General features: G+C 46.8%; 1 protein-coding gene across 7 annotated transcripts in view; it reads right to left on the bottom strand.

Annotated features, from left to right (window-relative positions):
• LOC147426649 (kinesin-like protein KIN-4A) overlaps positions 1 to 18,582 on the bottom strand; it is a 241,381-nt gene that overhangs the window by 40,958 nt on the left and 181,841 nt on the right. For all 7 annotated transcript variants that reach the window (XM_086497867.1, XM_086497868.1, XM_086497870.1 and 4 more), the window contains 5 exons: positions 18,083 to 18,154; positions 17,810 to 17,909; positions 17,556 to 17,584; positions 8,892 to 8,989; positions 8,718 to 8,819 (listed from right to left, as the gene is read on the bottom strand). In XM_086497867.1, the coding sequence (XP_086353993.1) occupies positions 8,718 to 8,819; positions 8,892 to 8,989; positions 17,556 to 17,584; positions 17,810 to 17,909; positions 18,083 to 18,154 (401 nt within the window). The remainder of the gene's footprint in view (positions 1 to 8,717; positions 8,820 to 8,891; positions 8,990 to 17,555; positions 17,585 to 17,809; positions 17,910 to 18,082; positions 18,155 to 18,582) is intronic.

Genomic DNA, 18,582 nt, shown 5'->3' with positions numbered 1-18,582 from the left:
ACTCAAGTAGATATAGTCCAAGACATCTCTGATCCTCATAACTCATGACCCTAGATAGAGGACCAAAACCCTCTCTGAATAAGCAGTGGAAACGCCCCCGTATCTCATAGAACACTGTGCAATGACATATGTAGTGCAACTCTGTCTCTGGCTCTCTCTGGCATAATCGGCATATCCTGCTGTCTGCTGGTATCCCTCTGAATCTACCGGTCTCAATCTCGAGCTGATGTGAGGATGTGCGTATCTGACCAATGGCACAACGCAAACCATGAGACATATGTGTGTCCATGTAGCTGGGTCGAATCACAAACCCATCTCCTGTGAGGTGGAGAAGATGCTCTCTATAGAAAGCCATCTTCGTGCTCAACTCCTGAGGCGGCTCTATCCATGTCCTCCTGGTGTCGAGCTGGATCAGGTCCTGACGAATGAGTCTAGTGATCTCCACCCGTGTAAGAGACAGCGAGGGTGCCTGAAGAGAATACTGGAAAGGGGGCAACCTGTCCATGGTGAAGCCATGCGTCTGAAACCATGAAGTCATCTGTGCATACCAGCATGAAGTGTCCCCCTGTAGAGCTAACTGTCTGGAAGACTCAAGGGCCAATCTAGCATATCTGTCTCTAGTAGTATCCCATAGGCTGTGCACAAAGGACACTGATCTGGTAAGCGCCTCAATCTCCATGGGGGGGGCAGCTAGCTCTGCTCGAATGATCGCGTGAGGTACGGAGGCCTTGGCTCTAATCAATCGGGAGATCATAGATACCAAGGGCCTCTCCATACGTCTCCAACCATCCTGGCCTACAGAAGGTCCCCATACCTGTACCCCATACATCATAGCTGAGGCTACTAAAGTATCAAAGAGCCATAACTTTGTCCGAGGTTCCTGGAACTGAACCTGCGAACACATCCTCTCCAAGCCTCCCAAGGCCGCATAAGCTCTGGTCAGTCTAGTCTTTGCTGCTCTCCCCAAAGAAAACCTCGGCCCAGTGAAGACTATCCCAAGGTAAGTGTATGCATCTGTATACTCCACAATCTCTTGACCATACGTGAAGGTCGGTGCCGATCTCCTGATCCACTGCGGTGTGGTGTTAAACACCATGACCTTGGTTTTACCAAGGTTTACAGACAATCCACTATCCTCTGCAAAACTGTGTAATGCATCCAACTGTCGCTGCATACCCTCTGGTGAGTCAGAGATCAAGACAATATCATCAGCATATAACAACAATGGGATCCACGTCCCTGCCAGCTGGGCACCTCTATCACCCTCTCTGTCAATGTAATCAGACACCTCATCAACATACATACCAAATAGAGTAGGAGACAATGGGCAACCCTGTTTCACCCCGATAGTGGAGTGAACTAAGTCAGATATCCCCTCTGGGGTGCGTACATGTCCCATCACTGATCTGTATAAAGCCATAATCCCCCAAATCAACACTGTGGGCACCCCCATCTCCTGCAGTCTGCGCATCAGTCGAGCTCTCGGTACCATGTCAAATGCTTTGCGGAAATCCACAAAGCTACAATAAATCCGTCTCCCATGTGACCTGCCCTCCTCAATGATAGCTCTGAGTGTCAGAATATGGTCAAGAGTGGAGAAACCCCTCCTGAAACCTGCCTGTCCCTTTGCCCGTACACCCTCACCCTCTGCCCAGTTACTCAACTGCTGCTCAATAATGGATGCATACAATCGTGCCAGTGTGTGTCCAACCATAATAGTGCGGTAATTTCCAGGCTCTGTAGGATCACCTGCCTTGAATATAGGCACAATAGTAGACAACCTCCAAGTCTCAGGTAATCCCTCACACATGGCACGATTGAACAACACTGCAAGAACCTCCATCAGCATATCCCTAGCATGTATAAAGTGCTCCGCTACTAGACCGTCATGATCGTAAGCCCTCCGGGTCCTCATCCTGTCAATGGCTCTCTTTACCATCTCAGTGGTAAAGAAGGTGCTCGTAGGTGGACATGGCTCTGTAGGATCTGGAAGGGGATCCTGCCCAGGAACCGTATATAACGATGCCGCATACTGGCCCCACACATCAGGAGAAGTAATCACTGGGGGAGGGGAGTGCTCATGGAAGAGTCGCCATGCCTCGCCTGAGTCTCTACTCAAGAACAACTGATACAAGTCTCGCTCCATCTGGGCCAGGTAAGCTCGTTTCTTCTTTCGCACAAGGCGCCGGAAAGCAATCCGCGACTGTCTGTAGGTGATGACTCCTAAATGAAGATCCCTCTGAAGCTGGGCTCTCATCTCTCTGCACTCCTCATCATACCAACTATTCTGGGGCATGCTCCCAGAATGTCGCCTCCGATCCGGTTGAGTGTGTGGGTATGCCTCTGATGCTGCATCATGTAGTGTCTCAGTCAATAAAGTAGTGCACTCCTCTACTGAGAGGCCTGGAGCAACTGTGCATAGACGATCCCAGATCGCCTCTGTATAAACCGAGTCAGTCTCTGGTGTAAATGTATAACGGGTGTGTGACCTGCCTCCTGATTTCTGGGCTGTACTAAACTGAAAAGATACGGACAGTGTCAAGAGAGCATGATCCACTGCTACGCCCACTGGTCTGGCTCCCACCATGAAATCCTGAATACAAGGAATAAAGCTCGGCTGTGTCATAACATAGTCCACTGTACTGGCCCCATGTCTGTGTGGAAAGCATGTGAAGCCTGCTGCTCCAGGAAACCGCTGTAAGCCATTAAGTATGGCTAGCCCATGTGTAGTCGTCATCTCCGTGAGGTATCTCCCATACTCAGTCTGCTCTCTGTCATGTGAGCATCTGTCAAACCCCAGCTCACCCACATCCAACTCTCTAAGCATCTCATCTGAGGTGTCGTAGAAGACTGACAGTTGCCCGTTCGAGCATTGAAGTCTCCTAGGAGGATGATATCACCATCCCTAGAAAACTCCCATATATCATCATCTAGAATTGAGAAAGGCGACTGCCCTCTGGATACAGCATATACTGACGTACTGGGGGGGAAGTAACATATAGCAATATATAGAAATCGACCTGTGTCAGCTCTCAGCCTCACCCACATGTATCTAGCCTGATCATCTCTCCGTACAATATGTAGTAGTGGCTGTAGCTCCTCCCTAAACAACACCGCTACTCCTCTTGAACCTCTACTCCCATGCTCAGATCTCGTGACTGTTCTGTGGGCTGTCTCCCATTTGTATCCCACCACATGTGGCATCAGTTGGCCAGGGGCCTGGTGAGTCTCTGAAAAGAAAACAATGTCCTTGTCTCTGAAACTGTCCTCAAAGGCACCAACATCCAACCTCATAGACCCATTACAATTCCAAGTCGCCATCCTCAATGTGGTCCCATAGGTCTCGCACCGTCATGTAGAGCGCCGCTCTACAATCACCACCCGACCATCTCTGTAAAAGGCCATCTTCCCCTTCTCCCTTGCCGCTTGAATCTCGGGCATTACTTCTCTCATATGCGCAAGTTGTGAGAGAGTGAGGTCATCGCCTAAGAAAATACCTGTCTTCTTGAGAGTAGGTCTCTTCCTCAAGAATTCCTTCTTCTCTTCCAATGAAGGGAAGCGTAGTATGAGAGCTCTTTCCTTTGAAGATTCTCCGGGGCCCTCACTCTTCTTGCCCACTCTCCATGCCTTTGTGTGTGAAGGCTTCTCCACCCCCATCATTGATGTGAGGCTTGTGACCTCTTTTTCCACATTGTTTATGTCCTTGAGGCCGGTTACCCTCACATGTAGAGCCCGCACCCTCCTTCTTTGTTCCTCTTCGAGGGTCATGTTGATAAGAGTGGGTGTACAAGGAGCTTCCTTACCTTTCCCTTTCTTGGCAACCTCAATCCATTTTTCGGCCTCCTCTACTTTCTTTTGCGTTTCGGATATGACCGCGGCCCATGACTTCTTCTCCTCATTGATGTTGTCAATTTCTTCCCTCAAAGAGGGCTGAAATTCCCCCTCTTCAAGCCCATTTTTTGACCGTGTTTCCAACACTTCTTTGTGGAGGTCCAAAATGCTATTCTCCAACGTGGCGATCTTGTTGAGAAGATGATCCTTCTCGTCCTTCCACCTCTTCTCCTTTTCTTCATTTTCTCGGAGGAAAACGGTCTTCGCGTTCCTCCAATCTTCCATCTCTTTTCTCCATGCTTTCATTTCCAATTCAATGATGGAAATTCGTTTGGAGTGAAGCATATATTTGAGTTTGCTTGTTGCCATAGGTGAGGTTGGGGATGACATGAGAGAGAGAGAGAGAGAGAGAGAGAGAGAGAGAGAGAGAGAAGAGAGGATTGATGTTTCTAAAGTGCAGAAAATGCAGCAAACCCTAAAACGCAGATCTGTCCAAAAAAAAAAAAAACCAGTCGCGAACCCTAAAATACAGGTCGCGAACCCTAAAATACAGCAGCAAACCCTAAACGAAAGCATGGTAAAGAGAGAGAGAGAGAGAGAGAGAGAGAGAGAGAGAGAGAGAGAGAGAGAGAGAGAGAGAGAGAACAGCGGTTAGCTACCCTCAATCACATGATCCCATGCTCGCAACACCTGCCTCCACGACCGCACGCCGGCGTGCATTGCTAGAGGGAGTGTTTGGATGCACTACCTTTGACCTTATGCTTACAAATGGTTTTCACAATTAGCAGGTTTATCATCCTTTTTTTATTGGTACCAAAATCACAATGTTTACCATGATTTAAACCAAATTGCCTCTTATCCGGCTTAGAATCTTGTGCTCTAACCTATAAGGGTTCTCTAACCCATCATTATTTTTCCAACAAGGGTCAAAATATATGTTTTTAGAAAAACTTGGTAAATTTTTAAGGTGAAATAAGAGGTTTTTATTAAAATTTAGAGGTTTTGTCCTCGTACCCCTTGTTTGGGGGGAAAAATGGTAGACATGTTGCGGTGGTCCAATTCGGTCACCTTCAGTGGCATGCCTTGCTGATGTGACAAGACGGTAAGTCATGGCGATAGCGTCGTCTCGGTCTATAGCCTCTTGGGGTGCTCATGTACAGACCTGGGTGTCTTGGGGGTCTTTCAGTACTGGGATTTAGCTCCCCTCGAAAAGACTAATGTTAGGGTTTGGTGTTGGTGGTTCAATATGGCTTGGTGTCTCGTAGTGGCGGATCTCTGATATACATCGTCTCCTTCCTACTGTGCTTCGGGCATCCTTGGGCAGAGTGGCAGTCCCTTACGAGTCGTGGTGGATCTCTAGGTGCTCATTGTCTCCTTCTTGCGGTGCTTCGGGCATCCTTGGGTGGAGTGGCAGTCCCTCATGGGTCATGGGACAGGTCTCTACTTGTCTCCTCACTAATATGTTTCTTTTTTGAAATACTGGCTCGCTTTTGGCTGGCTCGTCTTTGGTTTTCTTTCGATGGTGTAATTGTTGGGGCAATGAGTGTACCAATGGCACCAATGACTCATTGGTGGCACCTCGAGAGGTCTCTTGGTGATGGGGATTGTGGGCCCTGTCATATCGGTAATATGTGGTATACAGTCTAAGTTCGGTAAGTGTTTGTCAGAGATGGCTCCCCTGTTCGGCTTGTGTGTTTGTTTGGAATTGATGATTTGGGTTTTCTTGTAACTATTGATCTTTCTTTCTTTGTGGTGGTGATCTTGATGCCATGGCTCCATTTGAACATGTCTTTCTCATTAATTTTTTTTCTTTTGATTCATATTTCACTCACTGTTTATGAGTTTTGCACAAAAAAAAAGAGACGTGCTAATCTATATGGTTGACTAGATATGATGAGGAAATGGTTGAGGATTAAAGCTATGGATTTAAGTACTATGCTGGATATGCCTTAGCCCAAAATTGACAAGGGAAGGGTTGGTCTACTTAATGATGAACATTGTACCGCATGTACTTATCTTTTCGTCTTTTTTGGCTCGGATTATTGCTTGCTCAAAAATATTCGTTCGGGGTTTGGGATCCCTTTACAGCATCGTGCTCCCACTCCTCTGTCTGTCTATCACAGTAAGAATCACTCATGCATGATTTGAAAATGTAGTCCCTGCGAGAATGCAAACAGATCCTCCCATGTCACAAATGTGATCATTGGCATAGAAGCAATCTATCAGAGATAGATTCGCTCTTTCTACTCTACGGTCAGAGCGAGAGAAAGACAAGCTGTCTTGGGGCCGCACAAAGCCTGCATGCAGCCAAATATCTGATATCCTCAAGGTCATACATAAACGCTCCCATGCTGCCAACTCAGCCCCGTGAACAATAGCATGCTACCTCCAATCCAATATGAGGGGTCCTCCAACATGTTGAAGTCTCCCCCAGCACCACTGCTCTGCATTGGCAAGGACTCTACAATATGTGACCAAAACTTATGCCCCTCTAGCTACTAGAAATAGTACGTGGACTCTAAAGCAAGCCGCCCAAAAGCAGGAGAGGAATCGCCGAGGAAGCGTGTGAAGTCATAAGCGAAGAAGTCCCACCTGCGACGACGGATGTCAAAACTAGTCAGTCCTCGAGGGACTATTGCAAAAGGTGACGTCTGCATCAACAGAGGCGTCCACAGGAACGGCTGCTCCTCTCTCGCCAGACAGCTCATGGCAAAAGCACTACCAAGAGACCTCCTAGCTGTCGATGAAGGTCTTGTCCCCTGAGCCGACTATGAGGCAGGAGAGGATGACGAAAGGGGGGTTGGAAGGTGGAATGGGAGGGAAGGGGACAATAACGGGGGGGATGGGGAGAGGTGGAGATGATGGAGACCAGGGGGTAGGGGCGGTGGGCGAAGGGGGAGGAGGAGGGGCTGTCAGAGGCGAAGCTCAGGTGTAAGGGGTATCGGTGGGCTCGTCCTACTGTAAGGGGTCGAAACGGTTCCCTATGGGAACCTATTGTTGCTGGCCTGGTGTAGGTCGACCACCACGGCCGTCGAACTAACGTGGTGGTCCTTGGCGACGTCAACCACAGACCTGCTGCCAGCCCTCCTCTGCCTGTGCACTAGTCTCGGAGGAAGAACCTGCTTGAGCTCCTTGTTGTTCTGCCTGCAGGGCCTAGTCAGCCTTAGGAGGCTATGTCTAAGTTTGGGCTGCGGGTCGAGGCCTCCTCCTTGAATACACCTTCGCAAGATGGCCCATCTGTCGACAAATGAAGCACTAATTCGGGAGGCTCGAGTCCTCCACACTCTGACGAAACCAACCACCACTCACCCGAGGTACTAAAACGATCTTCGGGAGGGTGTGGGTGTCAGTAGGTATGCCTACTGCCTTGGTAGCAATAGAAGCTGCAGTGCGAGATGTCTTCAAGGCAGTCCCAATCTCACAGGCTATCCTGGAAAGTAAAGGAGGTACTCTCCTCACGCCGGGGAAGTAGACTGAGATAGGTAGGTCTTCCTCCTCGACAAGAGCATCAGTAGTCGAAAATGTGCTCTAATTGCTCGAATGGCCAAGGGGCTCATCGCAATGAACATGGACGCAAACTCTATCAGATAGTAGCCACACCCGAGAAACTAAACGTCGATGATCTTTCCCACCTTTGCTTAAAGGTGGGCATGGAGGAGATCACGCACCTTCCCTCTGCTAGGTCAGATGCCGATGATCTTGCAGACCACAGAGGTTGCTTGGAGGCGCTCCACCTCTACTGCAACGCTTGCTTGCTCTGCCGCGAGAGAGCAAGTCAGATAGTGGGCTCTGCAGGGTCGGGTGAGGGGGCTTCATGAGAGTCCCCCTGGGGCGGAGCATGAGCCTCCATCTGTGTTTGCTGCTATGAAGGAAAGGGATCGAGTGAAGACAAACCCTCTGAGATAGCACAGGCCAGCAATGTCAAAGAGACATCAGTGTTGAAGCAAGGTCATAGCGTGGTCTCCTTGGGGGGACGGGGTTTGCGGGGGGGGTTTGCGGGGGGGCGGGGGGGGGGGGGGAAAGCAGCAAGAGCTACGCGCTGGCTAGGGAGGGGGCAAGCTGAGGATAAAAGGGCAGCGGTGAGCGAGCTGGAGGGTGCAGCGCAAAGGGAGAGGGGGGGAGGGAGGGTTTGGGGCGGGAGATGCACAACAGCAGCGAGCAGCCTTTGGGTGAGCAAGACCCGTTCCCAGAGAGGGATTGCTACAGGGAGAGAGGGCCTTTATAAGATTTTGTTGGTTGCACAAATGATCAAAATCCTTATATCTGCAATGCTTCTGTCGTATAAATCACATGCCTAAGCACCTACCCAATGCAATTTAGAAATATGAAAGGGAGCCAATCGCACTGAGAAAATGTCTTCTGGATCTTAGACTTCTTGAGTGCAATAATATCTGATTCCTTTGTATGCTTTGCAATGCACTCAGTTGACATCTTCAATGGCAAATCATAGGGTTTTCCAGGTTCGACTTCATGGTGTTCTTCCACATGTCATAGTTGCTACCATCTAAAACAAAAGAAAGGCCCTAGTGTCCATGTCCAACAGAATTCTAAGCCAAGAAGAAAAGCAGACTGCCCAAGTGTTGCAGATCGCCTGAAATGAGCAGGCTGTGGTCGAGTATGTGCAGAAGGCTGCATAAGCTGATATACAGTAGTTGAGGTTCAGCAGACAGATGCTTAAAATGTTGATGCCATTTTGACTCATTCATATTGAATGATGAACATAGTGGTTGGGAGAGCACCCATGCATTACTGCTGTCCTTTTTATGGATTTCTGTCCGCTAAATAGACATTTTTAAATTCAAACTTTCAAGAGCTTCGATCTCTTAGGGACCTTCAACAACAAGGACAATGTCCAAAGAAATGAAACCAAGGATGTTAAAGCATACATGGCTAGGTTTGAAACTGAGGTCTCCTCCTGATTTTGATCAACTTGATTGGAATCCTCCTCCTTTCTCAATTCCTCAAGCTCTTTTGCTATGGAGCCCCTCCTGTAATAAGAACAATAATGATTGGGCAAGATCTGATTGCAAAAATCCAGAAGTTCAAAAACCATCTCTTACGCATCCGTTTGCTTTTCATAAGCTGTACGAACTTCATTAATTCTCACTGCGACCTCCAACTCATGGTTCAACCATTGTTGAAGCTCCTTTTCATTCATCTGCAAGAATGAATCTGAATTAGCACCTGAGAAATCTATTAGAGAGTAAGTAATTCGTATGAGCTGCACATAACCCACTTCAGAGTCTGAATAACTGAAATGGAACTAGTCAAAATGCAATGATAGTGTGTGCATTCAATAGCCTGGAAGATCAGTGATTGTGTAACATAGCACCTCAACTGGGGCTGCGTACAGTACGTTTACGGCTGCCGGCAAAGGTAGCTGCTCAAACGGCTGCATGGCCAGATAGGGTGGCTAGAAGGAAGCTTCCTTGGGTGGTTCAGACTAGCTAGCTAAGGTAGCTTCCAAGGGAAGCTAAGGGTTGCTCCTCAGGGCAGTTATGGGCTGTGAAGCTCGGAACTGCCAATGTGTCCTACCAGCCGCTCATGGCAGCCTGAATACATAACATGCCTTCATACCTCAGCATGCCGCAGTCAAAGAGGCGGATGATGAACGGGGCACGACCAGTGAGGATGACTCTCTGAATGCGGACAGCTACAATGACTCTTGCACCTAAATCTGTCCTTCACAGTGGACAGTCCCTCTAGGTCGTAGATATCCACCTAGGAATGGTCTGCCAGCCCCATGGAGATCTTCGTAGAAAACAAGCAGGTGGCTGCCCTGCTCTTCGTGATCAACCCTGCACCTGCAGAGACAAATTGAAAGCAAAAGAGATCACAGAGAGAAAGAAAGAAAGTTTTATTAACTTCCACTCAAGGCCGAACTCAACCTATGGGACCGATCAATCATCAGATGGGTCATGGTTACATCCCACTTCGGGTACCTACTAACAAGGCATGAGAGAGAGAAATGACATGAAAGGAAATGTTAAATTACCTCTTTAGAAGGCCAGAATGACCTATGAGAGCAAAAGGTTACATCCATTGTGACTCTAAGAAACGAGGGTACCTAGAGTGGGTAGGTATGTAAGCCTACCCTACATCCTCCTCATCATCATCATCACAATCACATATTACATCATCTCAAAACACATGGGAAGGCGTATAATCACATGAGGGTTAATGAGGTGTAGAATGGAGAAGGTATACAATGGTGATTATCCCATGAGCTCTCTCTACTATGGCCTCAATGTCCTCCATAGTTGGCTCTTTGCGGGAGTGTGCTCGATGTCGCTAAACGATGCTCCATAGACTCCAATGTAGGCCTCCTCTACAATGTGAAGATCCTTGCTTGAGAGAGAGAGAGAGAGACAAATGAAATGAAATGAAATGTTATATTAATGTCTTCAAAAGGCCAAAGTGACCTATGAGACCAGAAAGTTACAATGTGGTGGATCTGATACAAAGTCAAAGTAACAAGATGACAAAATCACAGAAGGACAAAAAGACAAAATAAAATACTATGGAATCCTAAACTGCTAGGTGTGGACTAAGCAGCTAAACAACTAGCTGGGCTGGGTAAATCACAGGAGATCCAGCATCGGTCACTGGCGGATCTCATCAATCTCCTCCATGGTCAGTAGTCTGACCGGGCGTCGTGCATGTCGAGCCAAAGTGATCCGAATCCTCTGATGCAGCCTCCATCAATGCTGTGTAGTCCTCCGCAGTCGTGGGCATGTGGATCTCCCTAGCTCAGTCGCTCGGTCGATTAGTATGCCTCTGGTGTAAAGCGACGGGCTCTGCTGTGGTTGTAACTCCTCTAGGTGTCTAGTGGCAGCTCTAAAGAAGTCTGTGATCTGTCTCTGAGACTGGCTAGCCTCTCCTCTCATCAGGCTCTCTCTGTGTCTGCGCAGCTCCAGCAAAAACAAACCCAGGCATCTCTGATCCTCGTACCGCATGACTCTAGCGAAAGGTCCAAAGCCCTCTCTGAACAAGCAATGGAAGCGGCCTCGTATCTCGTAGCAGATGGGGCAGTGGCATGTGTAGTGCAACTCTTTCTCAGGCTCGATGTCACACAGGGGGCATGTCCTGGCCTCTCCTGGTATTTCGTTGTATCTCCCGGTCTCGATCCGCAGCAAGTGTGAAGATGTGCGAATCTGGCCAATAGCACATCGTATTCAATGAGACAAGTGGGTGTCCATGTAGCTGGGCCTCATCACAAAACCATCCTCCGTAAGCTGGAGGAGATTCTCTCTGTAGAAAGCCATCTTCGTGCCTAGCTCTTGTGCTGGTTGTATCCATGTCCTCTTGGTGTCTAGCTGAGTCAAATCTTGGCGAATGAGCTTGGTTTACCTCGGACTGTGTAAGAGTCAAAGAGGGCGCATCCAGTGAGTACTGGAAGGGGGGGCAATCTGTCTATGCTGAACCCGTGCATCGAAACCATGATGTCATCTCCCCGTACCAGCATGTTGTATCTCCTTGCATGGCTAACTCTCGAGAGGACTCAAGTGCAGGGCGTGCATATCTGTCTTTGGGAAGTTCCCATATGCGGTGCATGAAGGAGACAGATCTGGTGAGCGCCTCAACCACCAGTGGGGGGGCAGTTAGCTCTGCTCGTACAATAGCACGTGGTACTGAAGCCTTGGCTCTAATGAGCCGCGAGATCATAGAGACCAAAGGCTTCTCCATGTCCCCCATCCATCCCTGCGGCCCGTCCTCCCATGATGATCCAGTGAAGGTCCCCTAATCTCAGCTCCATAAAGCAATGCAGAAGCCACCAGAGTGTCAAAGAGCCAGAGCTTCGTCCGAGGCTCTTGAAACTGAACCTGTGAACACATCCTTTCCAATCTACCCAATGCTGCATGGGCTATGGTCAATCTAGTCTCTGCTGCCCTCCTTAATGAAAATGCTGGCCCACTAAAAACCACTCCAAGGTAAGTGTAAGCATCTGTACCACCTTCTCCTGGCCGTATGTGAAGGCAGGTGCTGATCTCCTAATCCACTGTGGGGTGGTATTAAATACCATGATCTTGGTTTTACCAAGGTTTACGCACAGACCACTTTCTTGGGCAAACCTATGCAAAGCATCCAAGTGACGTTGCATCCCCTCCGGAGAGTCGGAGGTCAACACAATATCATCAACATATAACAATAGTGGAATCCATGTCCGTGCCAGCTGTGCACCTCTATCACCATCTCTCTCAATGTAGTCAGAAGCCTCATCTACATACATACCAAATAGAGTAGGAGAGAGCGGGCAGCCCTGCTTCACCCCAATAGTGGAGTAAACCGGTGTGGATAGACCCTCTGGGGTGCGTACATGCCCCACTACTGACTTGTTTAATGCCATGACCCCCCAAATGAGCTCTTTGGGTACTCCCATCTGCTGTAATCAGCGCATCAGTCTAGCTCTGGGCACTGTGTCAAATGCTTTGCGGGAAATCCACAAAGCTACAACAGATCCGTCTCCCATGCGCTCTGCCCTCCTCAATGATGGCTCTGAGTGTCAAGATATGGTCCAGAGTAGAAAAACCCCTCCTGAAACCTGCCTGCCCGGCTGCGCGTATCCCCTCCCTCTCTGCCCATCTGCTCAGCTGCTGCTCAAGAATAGATGAGAGAGAGAGAGAGAGAGAGAGAGAGAGAGAGAGAGAGAGAGAGAGAGAGAGAGAGAGAGAGAAATGAAATGAAATGTTATATTAACGTCTTCAAAAGGCCAAAGTGACCTATGAGACCAGAAAGTTACAATGCGGTGTATCTGATACAAAGTCAAATTAACAAAATAAATTAAACTAGGATAACAAAATATAAATATTGCGGGATCCTAAACTAAGCAGTACAATGTGAAGACAATATGGGAGGGGAGTAGAGATCCATCTTCATCTACACTCTGGACGACGAAAGAGTATGGCTTGAATCTTTTGCCATAGCCTCCTTCGAAATTGTGTAGCTCCTCTCCTCCCTGGGGGTCGTCTAGATCTCCCTAGCTCCAATGCTCGGTCTATGAGAATGCCAGTAGTGCGGGTAGACCTCTCCACCGTCGTTGGTTGCTCCTCTGTCTGTTCTTCTGGGTGTACAGTATCTAGTGTAAAGAAATCTGTGATCTGTCTCTGGGGATGTCTCTCTTCACCTCTCCTCGGTAAGGTTTCTCTATGCTTGTGTAACTCAAGTAGATAAAGCCCAAGACATCTTTGATCCTCATAACTCATGACCCTAGATAGAGGCCCAAAACCTTCTCTGAATAGACAGTGAAAACGGCCTCGTATCTCATAGTACACTGTGCAATGGCATATGAATGTACTTCTGTCTCTGGCTCTAGATGGCATAAGCGGCATATTCTGTTATTTGATGGTGTCCCTCTGAATCTGCCAGTCTCAATCTCGAGCTGATGTGAGGACGTGCATATCTGGCCAATGGCACAACGCAAACCATGCGAAAGATGCGTGTTCATATAGCTAGGTCGAATTACAAACCCATCCCCCGTGAGGTGGAGAAGATGCTCTCTATAGAAAGCCATCTTTGTGCCCAACTCTTGTAACGGCTCTATCCATGTCCTCCTCGTGTCCAACTGGGTCAAATCCTGACGGATGAGTCTATTAATCTCTACCCGTGTCAGAGACCTCAAGGGTACCTGAAGAGAGTATTGAAAAGGAGGCAACCTGTCCATGGTGAAACCATGTGTCTGAAACCATGATGTCATCTGAGCATACCAGCATGATGTATCCCCGTTAAGAGCTAATTGTCTGGAGGATTCTAGAGCCACCCTGGCATATCTCTCTGGTAGTATCCCACAGACTGTGTACAAAGGAGACTGATCTTGTGAGCGCCTCAATCTCCATAGGGGGGGCAGCTAATTTCGCTCGAATGATATCATGTGGTACAGAAACCTTGGCTCTAATGAGCCGAGAGATCATAGATACTAGGGGCTTCTCCATACGCCTCCACCCATCCTGGCCTATAGAAGGTCCCCAAACCTGCACCCCATATAACATAGTAGAGGCAACCAAAGTATCAAAGAGCCATAACTTTGTCCTAGGTTCCTGGAACTGAACCTGTGAACACATCCTCTCCATTCCTCCCAGAGCCGCACCAGCTCTAGTTAGTCTAGTCTCTGCTGCTCTTCTCAAGGAAAATCTCAGCCTAGTAAAGACTACCCCCAGGTAAGTTTATGCATCTGTATACTCCACAATCTCCTGACCCATTGCGGTGTGGTGTTAAACACCATAACCTTGGTTTTACCTAGGTTAACACACAATCCACTATCCTCTGCAAAATTGCGTAGTGCATCCAACTGTCGTTGCATACCTTCTGGTGAGTCAGATATCAGCACAATATCATCAGCATATAGCAACAATGGGATCCACGTCCCTGCCAGTTGTGCACCTCTGTCACCCTCTCTATCGATGTAATCAGACACCTCATCAACATACATACCAAATAGAGTAGGAGACAATGGGCAGCCCTGTTTCACTCCAATGGTAGAGTGAACGAGAGAGAGAGAGAGAGAGAGAGAGAGAGAGAGAGAGAGAGAGAGAGAGAGAGAAAGAGATGTTATATTAAATGTCTTCAAAAGGCCAAAATGACCTATAAGACCAAAATGATACAATCCTGGTGGATCTAATACAATGTCTAGGTACAAAATAAAATGAAGTAAAATAAAAGGTAAAATGAACATCAATGTCCGAGGATGCCCAGCATCGGGCGTTGTCCGAGGATGTATTGCATCGGTCGCTAGAGAGCATCGTCAACGTCCACCTCTATAAATAATCTTACTAGACATCTCCCATGTCGTGCTAGAATAGTCTCAATCCTCTGATGGAGCCTCTGTCAAAATCGTGGTGGCCCTCGCGGACGTGGACATCTAGCTCTCCCAAGCTCAATGGCTCTATCGGTCAATATACCTCTGGTATAGGTGGACTCTGCAGTTTGCTACGAAGCTTGCTCATCTGACTGCCAAGTCTCTGCACTAACGAAGTCAGTGATCTCCCTTTGTGAATGCCTCCCACTGTCTAGTCCCCTCAAGCAACTCTCCCTGTGTCTACGCAGTTCTAGCAAAAACAACCCGAGGCATCTCTGATCCTGATATATAATGACTCTAACCAGTCGTCCAAAGCCCTCTCTAAATAGAGAGTGAAAGGGGCCTTGTATCTCATAGTATACTACACAATGACATATGTGATGTAACTTTGTCTCTGGCTCTATATCACACAACTAGAAAATCCTGGCCTCTGCTCGTACTCTCCTAAATCTGCCTCTCAATCTCTAGCTGATAGATGTTGTGCGCGTCTGACCAATAGCACATTGTATCCCATGGGATAAATGAGTGTCCATATAGGCAGGTCTAATCACATATTCATCCTCTGTTAGCTGGAGAAGATGCTCTCTGTAGAAAGCCATCTTCGTGCTAAGCTCTCGTGTCAGCTTTGTCCAAGTCCTAGCGTCTAGCGGGATAAAATCCAGTCTGATGAGGCAGGTAATCTTGGTCCATGTGAAGGACAAGGAGGCTGCATCCACTGGAAGGGGGGTAGTCTGTCCATACTAAATCCATCTGGCTGAAACCAGGATGTCATCTGTGCACACAAACAAGATGTGTCTCCTTGTGAGGCAAGCTGTCGAAAAGACTCCGAAGCTAGAGGAGCATATCTATCTTTGGGGAGATCCCAAATACTGTGTAAAAGAGACGGATTTGGTAAGTGCCTCTATGACCAGCGGGGGAGCAGCAAGCTCTCCACGAATAATCTCGTGTGGTACAAAGGCCTTGGCCCTAATCATCCGGGAAATCCTCTCCACACATCTCCATCCATCAGTACTACCAGCCCGGCTATGATGTATGGAGAGACTAGAGGCCTCTCCATACATCTCCATCCATCAGTACCGCCAGCTCAGCTATGAAGGTCTACTGATGGTCCCCATATCTCCACCCCATAGAGCATAGCCAAAGTAACCAATGTGTTAAATAGCCTGAGCTTTGTTTGAGGTTCCTAAAACCAAATCTGCGAACACATCCTCTCCATGCTCCGCAAAGCTACATGTGCTCTCGTCAATCTGGTCTCTGTTTCTCTCCTCAAGGAGAACTTCGAACCAATGAAGACCGCTTCCAAGTAAGTGTCTGCCTCTGTATACTCAACCATCTGCTGATCATAGATGAAGGTCGGTGCAAATTGCCTGACCCACTGTATTGTGGTGTTGAACACCATAACTTTGGTCTTGCCAAGGTTCACCGACAAGCCGCTATTACTAGCAAAAGTGTGCAATGCATCCAAGTGTCGGTGCATCCCCTCTGGCGAATCTGAGATCAACACAATATCAACTGCATACAGTAGTAATGAGATCTAGTACCTGCTAACTATGCTCCTTAGTCGCCTCCCCTCTCAATGTAATTTGAACCTCATCTACATACAAACCAAACAATTAAGGGGAGAGTGGGCATCCCTATTTCACTCCAACAATGGAGCAAATATGCTCAGATAACCCTTCGGGAGTACGAACCTACCCCACGACTGTCCTGTAAAACGCCCATGACTCCCTAGATCAGCTTTGTGGGTACTTTCCTTTAATCACATTCTATGAAATCTCTTTCCAAAGCCAAGGCATCCACTGAAGACAAGAAGGGTGTCACATAACGAATTTTATCGAGCATGTAAGACAATATCAGGAGTTGGAGGAGCAGCAAGAATGCTTTGAAAGTGATTATAAAAAGCATTCGCAAGCTCTCGTTTTGTATTAGTCCATTGCCCAAATTCAAGCTTAACGCTTTTGATGGTATCAACTTTACGTAAATGATGCAAAATTTCAAAAAAAAAATCTTCAATAAAAAGCCTTTATCAAGAAAAGACTGCTGTTGAGTTCTACGACTCCATTTTTTCAATTTACGTCTATCATTATACATTAAAATAGACTTCGCCACACATGGCATTTCATGCTTTGAATGAGAGACTCGCTATCCCCAGAATTTCTTGCATTTGTTGATAGACCACCTTTGCTTGTGGACCATGACCCATTTGTCTTTGCATGTGCCATCTCCCATTAATCTTGTATAACTGACAGCATGCATATCACAACACCAAACCATGCAACATCCGGATCCACAACCATATGAGAAAGAAGAAGCAGAACAGTAGATTCCAATTTCCTCAGGTGAAAGGTATGCAATATTTATGTGCGGCAAGCATTAGGAGGGTAGTGGCAAGTCAAAATACAAATCTAGCCTTCAGCGTGTGATAAATCACATTTTACATACAAATAATCATATTGCTCCGTAGGTAAAAAATACCATCTATCAAATGGTGTGTGGTTATCGAAGCTAGCAATATATACAAATGCCTATTCTAAAACATTCAGATTCATGTGAGACAATAAGTCCATAGATTAAAGGAAGAAGTCAAACTACTCCAGGACAAGCATTCATTATGCAACGTATGAGAATATCCAAACAAATGATATCTCTAGAAGGAGCATTATTAAAATCTCTAGAGAAGAAGGCATTTAAGTGCCGAAGATAAGCCAAAATTTCTTGCCAAAGGAAGCCTCTCTTTGCAAATGTAGAATTTGAATACATCCCTGTAAATTCATATACAGACAACGTGTGCAACACTGGACTACCCTCTGAAGCGACATAGTAGACAATTTGCAGATTCACGGTAGAAATATCTGTTTACTCACATGAGTTGATTACGATCTCCTCTTGAGAGTAAAAAAAGACAACAAAAGAAGTGGAGGCAAGAACAAACTTGTGAATTGTCATCAGAAGCTGCAGAACCTGCAAAACAAAAACAAACAAGTTCCTTCAAAGACTTTTATCAAAAGAAAGCCATCCCTCTTCGAAAATTTAAATCTTAGGTACCTTGGATGAGACTATCATACTGATTTTAAAACATTTACAAGAAACTTTGGCTGTCAAATGGACCGATTTGATATGTTCCACCAAAAATTGCCAGAAACTAGCCTCAACAAAACCAAACAACTAATTTTCTTTCGAGGTCACCTTGACATGATTTTTCTCTGGCAGCATGCTTTCGAACTTCAAGCAGCTCCTTCAAACGCCGTGTGACTGCAGAAGCCTCTTCGGTTTTTCTTTGAAGAACCTGTAGCATGTATTTTAAGGTACTAAATTTTGGATGAAACTTCTGTCCTTTGACAAATTCTCTATAATCAAATGGAAAAAAAGGTAAAAAGAACTTCACATCCTCAAGTTCCTATATAATCTTCATTGTTCAGACTCTTTAATTAACTGGACATTCCAAAATTGTGCAGATACCATCTTTTGCCGTTGATTCAGCATGTGAAGTTTCTTCATCTCAAATTCATTTCTGCGTCCTTCCTTCTTGAGCTGTACCATTACATACAACCAGCACCACTAGAACATTAGTTATCCTGGATTTCTCAACTCAAGCACTAGAGAGAAGCCAAGATGGAAAAAAATTTAGAAAGATCCTGCAAGAGGATGTTGCAATGCATGAAAGACTCATATAGATCCATATCTATATTGACGAGACATGGGAGACGCCTTATGCAGACTCTCACCATGGAGGGCATCGACATGATCATGCACTGACCGATGGGAGTCATCTCCAAATTCTAATACACACATATCCACCATTTTCTATATGTTCTCTAAGATACGCACCCACCTTTTGTATATGTACCCCTCAAGCTCTTGATACCCACCTTTTACAAATCTAGTAGTGTTTCCCTTTAGTTAGTTTCTTTCTTTTCATCCAGACCTTGTATCAGATTCGCCATTATGTAGCTCTTTCA

Source organism: Adiantum capillus-veneris, chromosome 24 (assembly GCF_014529385.1).
Source record: "Adiantum capillus-veneris isolate H3 chromosome 24, ASM1452938v2, whole genome shotgun sequence".
Classification (NCBI taxonomy): Eukaryota; Viridiplantae; Streptophyta; class Polypodiopsida; order Polypodiales; family Pteridaceae; genus Adiantum; species Adiantum capillus-veneris.
This window is presented reverse-complemented; position numbering and strand designations above follow the sequence as displayed.